At 43.5% G+C, this 13,623-nt stretch overlaps 1 protein-coding gene across 1 annotated transcript in view; it reads left to right on the top strand.

Moving 5' to 3' along the window:
• Positions 1 to 13,623, top strand: part of LOC128783761 (prostaglandin F2 receptor negative regulator-like) — a 66,727-nt gene that overhangs the window by 21,956 nt on the left and 31,148 nt on the right. The window contains 3 exon segments of the mRNA XM_053934803.1: positions 7,390 to 7,755; positions 8,600 to 9,019; positions 11,911 to 12,294. Of these exon segments, the coding sequence (XP_053790778.1) occupies positions 7,390 to 7,755; positions 8,600 to 9,019; positions 11,911 to 12,294 (1,170 nt within the window).

Genomic DNA, 13,623 nt, shown 5'->3' with positions numbered 1-13,623 from the left:
CACATGCAACCTGGTTTCTCTGCCTTACAGCTTCCACTGCAGTTTAATGGTCTCTTCTCCTTGTACTGTAGCATAAGTAATCCACAGAAGCACTTGCAGCAAATTCCTGTACCTTGTTTTGGCAGAGGTTTGAGATGGGTGATGTGCTGGAGTGAAAGATGCCAGTCAGCTTGTCTTCAAAAGAGAGGAGCTGTACAGGTGACCAGTGCTTCATTCCCAAAAGCCCAAGATGGCAGGAGAGGCAATGCTGCCTGTTGCAGCTGCCTTAGGAGAGAGACAGAAGGTGGCTTTCATTTTTGTGAGATAGTTCAATGATTTTTTTTTTTCCAAAATTAATCTTTTTGGGCAGTGATCAAATGAACTGCTGACTATGTGCAGTGATACAGTGTAATTCACATGGTGAAGTCTTGTTCTCTTCTTGTCCCTGTCTTTTTAGACAGTAAGATCTTCTGACTGCTGTCAGGGCTGGAACTCCTTTCCTGTGGAGAAAGGCTGAGAGAATTGGGGATGTTAAGTCTGGAGAAGAGAGGACTCCAGGGAGATCATACTGTGGCCTTTCAGTACTTAAAGGAGTACTAAAGGAGGCTTGTAAGAAAGATGGAGAGAGACATTTGGCCAAGGCATGTAGTGATAGGACAAGGGATAATGGCTTTAAACTGAAAGAGGACACGTTTTGATTGGATATTAAGAAGAAATTCTTCATGATGAGGGTGGAAACACTCTGGAGCAGGCTGTCCAGAAAAGCTGTGGATGCCCCATTATTTGAAATGTTCAAGGTCAGGTTGGCTGAAATTTCCAGCCCCTTGGTCTCGTGCAACATGTCGTGCAGGGTGTTGGAGCTTGATGATCTTTAAAAGTCGATTCCAACCCAAACCATTCTGTTGTTCTGTGATAACTGAGAACTGTGCCCTAGTGAAAGCCTCATGATTTGTTCAGATGCTTTTGCAATCCCGTGGCTTGGTTTTAGAGGGTGAGGAGATGAGTGGTGAAGAAAGCAGGTTGTTCCTGTGCTGCAGAGTTAACATTCACGTGCTTTCATGTGAATGTTAGTCCACATGGTATACATGGAGTTCAGCTGGGAAGGTACTTGCTTTTTCTCCCTGTGCTGGAGATGTGGCTTTTCTGAGATCTCAGATGGTATGGAGATAAGAGCAATCCAGCAGCCTTGCAGTTTCATAGCTTTTCTGAGGCTCCACTTAAGATGCAGTATGCGTTTCTTCATCCTGATAGAGATAATGGGTTTTAAGCAATTACACCCAGGCTAATTCCTTTTGATAAGAGCTCTACATTATCTAAAAAAAGAATCCTAGCCGCCTGGGAAAGAACAATGTAAATGTCTCTCTCACGGACTCTTTCATTTGCTCTTCTCTGATGTCTTCAGATGATAGGCTGCAGATCTTTCAAGCCATAAAAATCTATCAGACTTTTTTAAGGTAAGAGGGGGTATTGCAGTCAGAGAGGTGTAACACAACTGTTTTCTTGCAAGGTTTGGAGCCCTGTGTGCCTCAGATGATCCCAGGCCAGTGTGGTGATTACAGCTTTGACATAAAGAATCAAATTTGGTCGCTTTTAAAGGAGCCCCTTGTTTCTTCCCTGTGAAGGCTGGCTGGTTGTAAAGTCTGGGTTGCTTCTGCTGGTTAAGGCAATCTGAACTTTGTAAAGAACGGGAATAGCCTACCATGTAATTTAGCATACATCCCAATCCCTGCTGTGTGTGTGTCTGCACTGGAAAGAAGGGTATGAAAGAAGGGTATGATGATGTCATGTGTTAAACAGGAATGGTAAGGGATCTCACTTACTTAGTTTTGGTTTTTTTCTTCTCTTTTTGAGACTAATTTGGAAATTTTGATAGTTAGTTGCCTTTCTGGAACTCCAAGAACTTTCCTTTTCTGCTTAATCTTTGATTTTTCCTCTCAGACTACACAGTGTAGCACAGAAAATTCAATTGACTGCATTTAAAAAGCGGAGGAAATGTTAAATGTTTGTTTAAATGTGCCTCTTCTAGGAAAATCATGTTATTTATATTAAAAAAAGAAAAATTCTGTAACAGTATTGAAAGATTTTCGAACATTGTAGGTGTGTTTGCTACAACTTATTCTTTCTCTCCCAGACAGTCACTGATGACATTCTTGATGTGTAGCTGCCTGATTATAATTGAAGCTGGGAGGATAGGCCAGGGGAAGAGGGGCAGATTGGAGATAAGGATTATAATCTCCTGTGCTGATATGCTTTGGCTCTCCTTCCCAAGAGGAGAGCCTGTGAATGTGTGGCATGCTGCCTGTCCCTTCACCTGCCTGCTCGCTAGGGAGAGTTGCTGAATGCTTTCCATCAGGAGCCTGATAATTTCTTTTTTGAAAACAGAGGAAGAGCATTAGAGTGGGCATGACTCTGATAGGCTAAAAAAAAAAATAGGCAAAAATAACTTTTTTCCTTCAGTTTGGAAAATGGCTTTACACATCACAAACACTGTAGTTAAGCACTTCAGTACAGAAGTGAGAGGTTTGGGATTTTGCTAGAAAGAGCTTTAATGGTAGGGGATCCATTGCTCACACTCCAGTGTGGCACAAGAGGGATTGCCCCTGCTCAGCCCACTCACTCCCACAGTGCTGCAGCAAGTGTTGCTTCGACTGGAAATAGATGGAGGAGTTCAGGGAGGGAGGATCGTTACCACCATTTGCAAAGTTGGCTGCATTTTTTTTTTTTTTTTCCTGTCATAAACTGTTATGAATTTGAAAGGGTTGCTGGGTATTTCCTTCCCAGACATGGTAATGTTCAGTTGGCAAATGAAACAACCTTTTGTTCGGAAAGCTCTTTTGAGATGAAAGGCGTCAGCAAAGTTGTCGCTATGTCTCCCGTGACTGCCTTGGTTGAGGAGCTGGACTGTGTGTTCTAAGTCTTTCTGATGCAGAGGCTCGAGTCTAAGTCTGAGCCAATTTACTCATTCGTTAGCTCTTACTTTTTTGACTTTAATTGGCTTCCTACTGCATGTCAGATTGCATTTTCCTTCAGCTGGCGGATGTGGAGGCGACCTCCTTCTCTGGGCTGCTACGAGAACATGTTTTCTTATTAGATAGAGCTGTCTAGTGCAGGCTGGAGGAAGCACCTTGTGAAAGAGAGTGCTGAAGCACAAGTGTGTTCTTTGCAACAGTAATACCTTCTCAGCCTTGTGGATGACTCCACAGGTTACTTTTCATCTTGTTCCTTCATAAGTGATACGTAGATGCAAAATGTATATGAAAATGAAGCTCCTGGAAGATTTTACCACATGTCCTCAATGCAAAGAGAAACCCTTATCCAGCCCTTTCCTTGAGGAGTTTTGTAGCTTGTTGAGAGTTTAAGCAGACTACCTGTTCTGTAGGTCCTGCACAATTTTGCTGCCTTGTTTTCTTAGTTATTCTAAAAATGACAGGTTACTATTTATAGTCTGATTGACTTCACAATCCATCTATTCAATCATCTGCTTTCCTTGTTCTCCTTTTTGGAAGGATTTCATTTAATGCCAGCAATGTGATGGTGCATGTGGATGGTGGGACATAAACCATTGCTAGGGAAAAAGTACTAGCCCAAAGCTGCCTTGACTATGTCTGAACTGTCTTGTCCCTGTCTTACTAACATGGCAGACGCCAGTGTATTATTATTCTACCTTGAGCCACACTTTGTCCATGGTTCTGGTGGAGTATTTCTTGCATTCCTGTGGGAGAATCCTCTAATCAAGTGCTTGATAAATACCCACGTGGGCTCTGTGGTTGTCTTACATTTGTTTCTGGCCCAGCCCTGCCAAAGGACCAGTGTTGCCTGGTGGTGCTGTCACCTGTTTCATGAACCCAAGGAATACATCCTTGTGTTTGTGTGCTGCCCTCCTTACAGGGGCTCCATTACCTTTTATTTTCGAAAACAGTTTGTTGCAATTTCATCTGGTGGCCTGGTAACTCAATAAAAATAAAATTTTGTATTTAACAGTTAACCTTGTGCTTAGGCAAATTTGATGTCCAACACTAACTCAGATCCAGTTATTGAGTTCTTAGTAAATACACACCTTTGGTGGGATCAGTGATACTGAGAAATACAGAATTGTCAAAGTTCTGGTGTTTTTCTGTCACTAGTGTATACATTGTTTTGTCCTCCTCCATCTGTTTCTATAGTTAAATGGGATTCAGATGAATTCATTAAGAACCTGTCACCTTATATTAACAGTGAAATATATTGGGTGTCATGAAAAATAAATGTTTCCAACAAATTTACATAGTTTTAAGCTTTTGTATCATGATTGCTCTGGGAGGGTGAGAGGGTGTATGCAAGTAACACGGGGCTCTGTAAGAACAAAATATTTGCAAAAGCTCCTCACTTATCTACCACAGTAATCTGGAGTTCACCTTTTGCCAAGAACGGTGTCTGTAGCTACTTCTGCCACAGCTACATGAAGTGTTAATCCCTAACCCTAATCTTTGCACAGCAAAGAACACCTTGTTTAGTCTCTAGGGATAGCCTTGCTGCAGGACCAGAGGCAGAACCTTGAATTCACAGCCTGCTGGGTCACTTAGAAATGCAGTTTACTCTTGGAGTGCCTGCCCTGTGCACACTCCTCCTCACTTGTGGGGAGGGCAGAGCAGCTGCTCTGTGGGGAAGTTCTCATTCTCTCGTTTGGTGATGTTGCCTCTGCTCCTGCCTTACCAGAATCCTGGTTTATCTTAGCAATAACAAATGTTATTGTTTGGAAAGTATAAAATTCTGTTACACCTCATCCCTCTTCTCCCCCGCAGTCTGTTCCAGTGCCTTCCTTCCAGCCCTGGGTTAAGCAGGAATTGCTTGTGGGACTGTGGTGTGGGGAGGGGGATAGTCATGGCTTTACAGATCTTTTACAGATCTGGTGAGGACTCCCTGTGCTCTTGTCTTTCACTTTGGTTTGCCTTTTCGTAGGAAGGTGCTAATCACCCCCTACCTTCACTTAGTGTCAAAGGGTCTTTAGTGACCTTGGAAGAAGAGAAACTGAGCTGTCGGTGCTAATCTCAAACACAAATGTGCAGCCCTTGCCACATTAGTCATGCCTTTGTCACCTCTAGATTGGATTAGTGCAGTGCACAGTATGTGGGTCTGCAGCTGAAGACACATGCAGAACAGTGTTGTCTGCTTGTTTTAGTGTCACCAGAGAGTATTTTCTAGAGAGATGTCAGTGCTTGAAGAGTGCCCTCAGTCAGGATCCTGAGCTGACTTCTCACAGTGGTTTGCTGGAAGCTGGTTTGACTGTCAGGCTTTAAAGCTTACCTGCTGCTGTTACTGCTTTCTGTAAGAGGATAAGTTGAAGGATTGAATGCAACTTAAGACTTTGGGAAGAAGTATATCAGAGCCCTGTAGCTTGCTTTATTTCTTGTTGATTGTTTTTCTGTATGGATGATTTTATGATTTTAGGGTGGTGCTTGGGTTAGGAGATGTGTCCTTGAAGACATCTGTCTGTGGAGCAGTACGTTGTCAGTGCAGGTTTTCCTCTCCAATGCACATGTGAATGGTGCAGCAGAGTCCAGCTTCCTTGTTAGGACTAATCAATCACTTGACCAGGTGTATAATAACAGTCTTCTGGAAGGCAAAGAAGGGGTAGGAGATTAACCCCAGTCTGCATTACAAATAAGTTTAATGAAGTACTAATGTTGAATTAGTAGGTCATGGCAGTGAGGAAATTGGACTGTTATGACTGAGCCTGTACACGTGAACAGCCTGCAAAGCAAAGAGCATGGTAAGAATTCTGAACTGGGGAGGTAAAAGCAGTTTTAGTCCTTGGTTCAACTGTTTGCTGAACTGTAACTGCAAATAAAATTATGCTTTTTCTCTTGCAGTTATGCTCAGTGTGTACAGCTGCTTGTGTAGTTTTTAAATGCCCACAGAAATCTTATTCTTTAACACGTCCTTCTCCACACTGCTCTGGAGTGGACAAGCTGTGCTTTATAGCAGGTTCCCTAGTGGGGGGTTTCTGTTCACAAAAAGACTCTTCTGCCCGCATTTGGACACCCATTGGCATGATGAGCCTAAGCCAGCAAGTGGAGTCCTAATCTACAGCAAGAAGATATGCACAGTGATAGGAGGGAAAGGCTCAGCAAATATATTGATGTTCATGTCACTAGCTGGTGGCTTTTCCAGTGGACTTGGTGAATTGTAGCAGATGTGAGATGCTGTACTTTGTGTGTTGGGGGGTTGTTTGTTTAAATTTAGTCTTTTCCTCTGTGATATCTCAGATCAATTTTTTGGCCCAATTGCTTTTGTTGTTGTTAGATGTCTTCTTGGTTGTGTCAAGATGTGTCTTTCAGCGTTCTGGCTTCTATTCTACCTGGCTGTTAAAATATTTTGCTATGGATATGGTGGTGGTAGATTGCAGTAAGCTGTTTGGAGGCTGAGTTTAGGTAGTACCCATCTCTTAAGAGATTTCTCTGGTTGGAACTATGAATCAAAGCAGTTTGCTCTTTGGAGAAGTAAGGACCTGCCAAAATCCATGTGCAGCTGCCGGGGTTATTCTCTGGACTACAGAGCCAAATCAACCAGAAGAGTCTCTTGCTGTGTCTTTGCCAGGTCCTCTGGCTTGTTTAAGTGGTTCACACTTCTGCCTGGAGCATAACACACTGCTTTGCCAGCTTCTGCAGAAAACTGCTGTTGTCCTTTCCTTCCAGTCCCAGAAAACACAGTCTGAGCACTGTGCATTCCTCTGCTTTGGAGGGAGCCATCTCTGCTCACGCTCCCAGCTTCTGGGCCTTCACCAAAGAGGAAACTTGTGGTTGCAGAAATTCACTCAAGCAAACTGTGTCCGTTAGATACAGTTCTTCCTTTTAAATCCATTTGGAGGGCAAGGAATCGCACCTTTGTCTGAGAAGCCAGGATCCTTTAGGGCAGCTGTGACTATGCTCATTTTTGGAGAACGTCAACTTAAAATTCTCATGGTCCTCAGTCTAGGGGAGAATTAATTTCCTACGTCAGACTCTCTAGTGGTATCAGCAGAAGTCTTATAAAAATTCCTGATTAGATTATGCCCTCATTGTAGTAATGAAAACCACTTATTAATGTTGTTTAAACATCTTACATAGCACTTGCCTTGTAGTAGAGAAACTGTTATCCATTGGATCTATGGCTAATTCTCTTCTCTTTTTTCTCTTTACAATTTTCTCTCAGTCAGTATTTTGTTACCTCATGTGGTATTAGATAAGCAGCGAAAGAAAGATCGCCCACACTAAAAATGGTGTGTTTAGAGGCTCCTGCTTCAGTGAGATTAAATGTTAATGGGAAATATTGCTCTTACTAGCTCTTGCTTTCTGCAGAGTGGGATGCCCAAACTTGGCATGTTTAATTTTTGGTGTTTTCCTGGTTGAAGCCTGTCCTTAACTGTGCACTGTTCTTCATTCTCCTGCCTAGCTTTCTGCAGAGGGCGAATTGTGAGAGTGCCCAAAGGTCCCCTCATTCGAGTGGTGGGCACGGAGGTGGCGATCCCTTGCAGCGTTAGTGACTATGATGGACCCAGTGAACAGAACTTTGACTGGGAGTTCTCCCGGGAGACTGACTTCGTGCGGATAGTGAGTACCTGGGATTCTACCTTCACCTCTGAGGAGTACCAAAAACGCGTGGGCCGCGGGGATATCAAACTGAGACGGAGCAGCAACGATGCTGTGGAGCTTGTGATTAGGAACATCCAGCCAGCTGACCAAGGGAGATACAAATGTTCCACGCCCAGCACTGATGCCACCGTTCAGGGAAATTATGATGCAGAGGTCCAAGTGAAAGGTATTTCTGAAGAGTGAGGTGTGCTTTAAATTTGTTTTTGATATTGATTATAGATGTACCCTTAAGAATGTTGGCTTTCTGTTTATGATCATTGTGATTTTTTGTTTCTTTTCTTCTTCTTCTTATTCCTCTTTAATTCTCCTAAAAGCAGAATTTAAAATTGGGAAATATGATAGCAAAGGCAAGTGAGGTGAAGAAGTGAAGAGAGGCTGTTTATAGTAAACACCACTTTTTTTTTTCCTGTCTAGTAAGTATGTAAATAAAACACTAAGTGGTGGGTTTTCTGAAGATATCTGCAAATATTTCATGTCCCTAAGCCTCTGGGTAGAGAAGCTAAGTTCAGGTAAAAACCATAGACTGTCTTCTCTCTGTTTTAGTGTTATTCTGGGATCTTTCTGTATGAAGGAGGTAATCTACCTTTTCTCCTTTAGCATTTTAGCTCTCCTTTAGAGCACTGAAAAGTGCTCTATCACTTAGCATTTTTCAGTATTAAATTTGGACACTATTTCTTTTCCCATGTCTTATAGTTTACTCACATGAATATCAAGATTAGTTTTGTATGGGAAGAGTCAAAATGATGATGTTTGGATGAGAAACTGAAGTGAGTAGAAGGATAAATGAATTCTTGTCTTGGCTTGTTTAAAGCAGAGCACTTCCTTTAGTGCTTTTTCAGCTGAATTTCCTTCTTCCTGGAATATATTTGTGTGTGGGAGAAGGAATGATTGGCAAGGTGTTGCTCTGTGGTGGTTTTATTGCCTCACATCTGAACAGCTCACTGTGGGTGTTCTCTACTTGATTCTGTTTTATGATGCTTGCATCGTTTGTTTTCTTTTTTTTCCCCTAGTTATTTCCGACGGTTTGTCCGTGAGTGGTTCCAAAGCTCGTTCCTCGACATCTCTCCGGCTGTCTGAGGGCGACTCCTTCAAGCTGCGCTGCTCAGCGACCACCACCTCACCGGAGCACACTCACCTGCACGTGACGTGGCAGGTCAAGAGCGGGTCCTCTTGGCGGGACATCCTATCTTTGACTCACGAGGGCAAGTTCCAGCCGGGCCCCGGCTACGAGGAGCGCTACCGCAGCGGGGACATCCGCCTGGACACGGGAGCCAACGACACGTACCGGTTATCCGTGTCCCAGGCTTCCTCCGCGGATGGCGGGGCCTACCGCTGCCTCGTGAGCGAGTGGGTGAGAGGGGCGGATGGCTCGTGGCAGAAGATCCAGGAGAAGAGCGTGGAGATCGCCGCTGTGTCCATCCAGAGGACCGGTGAGTGTTCCTGGTGGGCTGCGTCCAGGCTCTGGTGCTTTGGGGTCAGCTGAACGAAGCGAGGGTGTGTTCCAGCAGAACCTGGAGTGCTGTTGGGATAGCTGGCCTGTTTGCATCCATGACATAATTTTTCTGGCTTTATTTTGGAGAAAAGGGGATTGATGGCATGGAAGGATTGCCTGGAACCTCTTAGATGCCTAGATGCAGATTTTATCTCATCCTTCATTCACTTCAGAGGACTCATGGTTTTTATATTTCTTAAATAAACATTATATTTAACGGCTGGTCACCCACAGCCTTCCCTCTGCTCTCTTATTAACACAGGGTTCTACAGTGCTAAACAGCTGCACCTCCCCTGTGAAAGTGGCTTGTGATTAGTGATAGATGTGAAGCTTTTCTGTATGCTGTTTATTAAAATAGCGTGGAAAGATCAAGAGAAAGGAGGAAGGCAGTGATAATTTAGCAGGGCAAATTACCCAATTATTTTTATCACTGGTCTGATTGTTTTGCTGTGTTGGCAGGGGTCTAGGACAGTAATGGTTCTGTTAAATACATCATTGCATGCTTGGCTAAGGAGACAAAAATACATGCAGCGCTGTGCTGAGGATATCCAGATATCCCTGCCCATACAGATTTCAGGACTAGATGCACTAAGCACTTGATTGCATTAGCATTATCACTTCTGGTTGGAGGAGGGAGAGCGAGGGTGATGCACCTTATCACTCAGTAGGTGGAAAAACAGGCAGTGATGGTCCTTCAGAAATACGAGATTATCACAGTATTTTAGAACTGTTCAGACAGGAAGGGTATTTTTTCATTTTTGTAATCCTTTAATCACTATAGGGAGGACCCAAAAGTCTGGGATTTTTTTTTGATCGGCTCATTTGGATGTAGTTTTAATGTCTTGGTGGTACTTAGCCTGTGAAATTTTACAGAATCAATCTGCCCCCTCTTTTTCAGGGTGTCTGTTGCACAGCTAAGCTTGCAGGTGCTCTCTGCTGACACAGGACTTGCCTAATTAAGAGCTGTAATTCTTGATTTTGTCACACTTTTGCAGCATTTGGTTCAAGTAGGTGGGGTTTAATCAGTGGCTGAAAAGAAGCATGAGGCTGGCCAAGACCAGTAGTGGTACATATTTTTGATGTGGTTTGGGTGTGTGGTTTGTTTGTTGTGGGGGTTTTTGTTTTTCATCGGGTGTTTTCGCCTTAATTTTAAGCTCAGTCATTAGCAGCATTGGCACTTTGTCAGGGGCATGAAGGCTTTTTTAAAGTTATGCTAAAGGGGATAGGCTATTCTCCAGCAAAATGCTTTATACACATCCTGTAGAAGGACTTGAAGAGCATCTTGTGCTGACATCTGAAATCTCTGCACTTGCATGCTAAAAGAACTTGAGATGTAAATGATTATATGCCTATGGGTAAACTCTCTCCAAGTCCCTCTATGTGCATATATTGCCAGATTGTGAATGCCCATCACTTTCATGAAGACAGAAATGTTGCTTGGAGAATTGCTGCTCTTAACCTTGCAGATGAGCCTTAGTTTGTATTCTGCTATCAGTCTGTTAAACTAGCTAGGCTTTCCTACTGATTCCAATCCCATGATAAGACAGTGAGGCAAGTCCCAGTGAGAGATTCATCTGGACTTGTTTTCAGCACTCAGGTGGGGCCTGCTACCCTCTGTCCAGTTGGACTGCTCTGTGTTATCAGGTGGTGAGGGGTGAGAATGAGCATTGCTTGGTTTTATTTGCAATAGTTCTGGCTACTCAGTTTGGCTCTAGCCTTCATGTGTTGTGTCTCATTCCAGATGATAGTCTGAGGAAGTTTATGCAGATGGAGAACTATTCTGTAGTAGAACATGGTTTTACATAGAAGTCACTAATCTCAGCAGAGACACAGCTGCTGGTTTAAAGCAGCAGGTTTATTCTTGCTTGTGCTGAGAAGAGCCACTGCTGTAGCAGCCCTGTCCACTGGCCTCAGTGGAGACTTTAGGAGCACCTGCATTATACACTGTGGGAATGGTGCTGCACTGAGACAGATCTAATCTTCAGGCAGTGTAGAATGAGTAAATGAGCAAGTGAAGACATGTGGTAGCCTGGTCTTGACACTGTGATTCCATGGTTTTCTTTTAATATTCTGGATCTGGTCCTGTTTGAATGCTGGCTATGACCGTATGTGATACATATATTAGAAATATTCACAGGCCGTTGGTTGCTAAGTGTGTTTGGAGTGGCTGTTGGTGTTGCTTTTAAGTCCCTAGTGTGTGTTGTTCTGAGCAGTAAGGGAAGAAATCATCAGTACACAGAGTTAATGCTGCCTTTTGTTTGCTTCCATTTCATGTTTTTGCAGCACACCTGGGGTCAGTCAGGACTCCAATGTGTGGCCATGGCTGCTTCTCATCTAAATCTGCTCTGTTCAAGGAGCTCAAAAATGTCAGCAGAAGCCATGTTGAGTTCCAATGTAATTCCTAGTGATTTCTGTAGATGCTTGGTCTTCTGAGGCATAGTCCCAAAACATGTTGACCCTCCTGTGAGACTGAAAAATCCTGTACACATTTTCCTGCTGTGTAAAGGTGATGTGCAGTCTGTGGACGAGACAAAGCCTTCATGGACCAGTTACTTTATAACTGTTGGGTTATAAAAATGCTGTTCTCCCTCCCTTTCTCCCCTCTGCCCTCATCACACATCCCTTGCTTGACTGATAATGTGTATTGCCCTTGTAATAGATCACTCAGCTCAATTTCCAATAGGCATTTGAAGGTTGGGCTACTGAGCCTGTTCAGAAGCTCCTGTTATAGAATTTGAAGTCCTGGGTAACTTAGAGTGAACTATGTTTATTAAAAGTAACAAATAAAAAAATATTTTTTGTTTGAATTTTTGTGTCTCTCTTTCCAAGCTCTAGATGTGGTCATCTCAACCAGCAATGTGTCTGTGACCGAAAGAGACTCCCTGGATCTTACATGCAACATCACAACAGACAGAAGTGGTATTTTCCAAGCAGAGGTGATGTGGTATTTTTCTGCATCACCTGACGACACCTTGTCAGATGCTCAGCTCTTGCTGAGCATGGACCACGATTCTGTTGTCAGTGATTCGACTCTTATCAGCCTCAGCCATGTGGACAGGAACTCCTACCGCCTCTTGGTGCGCGATGTGGATGTGGAGGACTCCGGCTACTACTTCTGTGAAGCTGCTATCTGGGTGCCACTGCACAATGGGAGCTGGCATAAGGTGGTGGAGAGGACCTCTGCACCAGTCAGTGTGGTGGTGACAGCACTGGGTGAGTGACTGTGCTGTCAGACCTCATGGGTAATGTATCCCTCAGTCCTTGGCCCCGTCAGAAAAGGGAGAGGCCCTTGCAGCATCTCTTCTGCACAAATGTTTCTCTTGTTTGCATCTATTATCTGTATGTAGGGATCTCTCTCTGACATATATTTCTCTTCATGCAAATATCCTTAGAAGTAAAGTTACCTGGGAGAATTACTAAAAATGAAACTCCGGTAAAACTTCTTAAAAAGCCTATTGTTTTACAGATAGGTCTAGATATGTCAGCCTACCCAATCTGTTCTCTAGTTTATTCTTGAAGAGATAATAGCTTCAATTTAGAGGCAGTGAAACTCGGGATGTTGTTGCAGAATGGTGTAGGTAAGTTATGTGCACCTGCTAAATTGTACCAGGTATTGGTGGTATTGGAAGCATGAATGCAGCTGGATGTGAACTGGCAGAGCTGGAGTGTTTGGTGCCTGTTCCCAGCTCTGACTGGATGCAAACATCCAGGCCCAAACCCTTTCAATGTGCCCTTTTAGATCCTCCTGTCATGAGAAACTGGTGGTACTATCCAGTTACAAAGGCAGAGCTCCTCCAACATGAAAGTGCTGAATGAGGCTAGCATATAGAGAGCCTGTTTTTCAGCAATAAATAGCTGTGCCATAAGGTTAAATCCTATCAACAATGACTTTAAATGTTGCATTTTAGCATTGTGCAGAGCAGTTGAGCCGTGGCCGTCTCCAAGTACACTTGTAATGTGTACTGAAGTGCACAAGTGATTAATGTCTTCATTTCCTGTCCTCATTCAGCCATTCACATTGCATATTTAACTTGAGTGTTCCCTCCTTTCCCCATTTGTGTGCATGTGCAGTCATGCACGTGTGTCCATGTGTGTACAGGTACACTTGCACACTCATGTGCTCTCTTGTCGTGCCTGTACCTGTAGGACTTCTCTTTACTCTTTCCATTCTAATTTAGCATTATTATTACTGGGAACAGGAGAAAATAATATCTGCTTTTCAGCAGATGCAGATCTGCTTGGTTGCTAGGGAGAGGGAAAGCAGAATAAATTTTCAGTGTTTGAGGTTTTCAACTGCATCCAGAATTCACCAACTCCTCCTCCTTAATGGAAGTTAAGAGCTCCTGGAGTATTAAGTCATTGAATTGTCAGCGAGGCTGTTCTTTGACAGCTGACAGAATGGAGGAATGAGGTTTATCCAGCCAGCCTTTTATTCTTTCTAAATCCTCTGTTTGAGTGTCTGTCAGGGTGAAGCGCCTATCTGGAGTGGTGCTATCAAAGAGAAACTCTCTTCTTAGGGTCCTTCCCCTGCCCACAAATAAA

Source organism: Vidua chalybeata, chromosome 2, assembly GCF_026979565.1.
Source record: "Vidua chalybeata isolate OUT-0048 chromosome 2, bVidCha1 merged haplotype, whole genome shotgun sequence".
Classification (NCBI taxonomy): Eukaryota; Metazoa; Chordata; class Aves; order Passeriformes; family Viduidae; genus Vidua; species Vidua chalybeata.
Note: the sequence above shows the minus strand (reverse complement) of the source record. Positions and strands in the feature narration are given on the sequence as shown.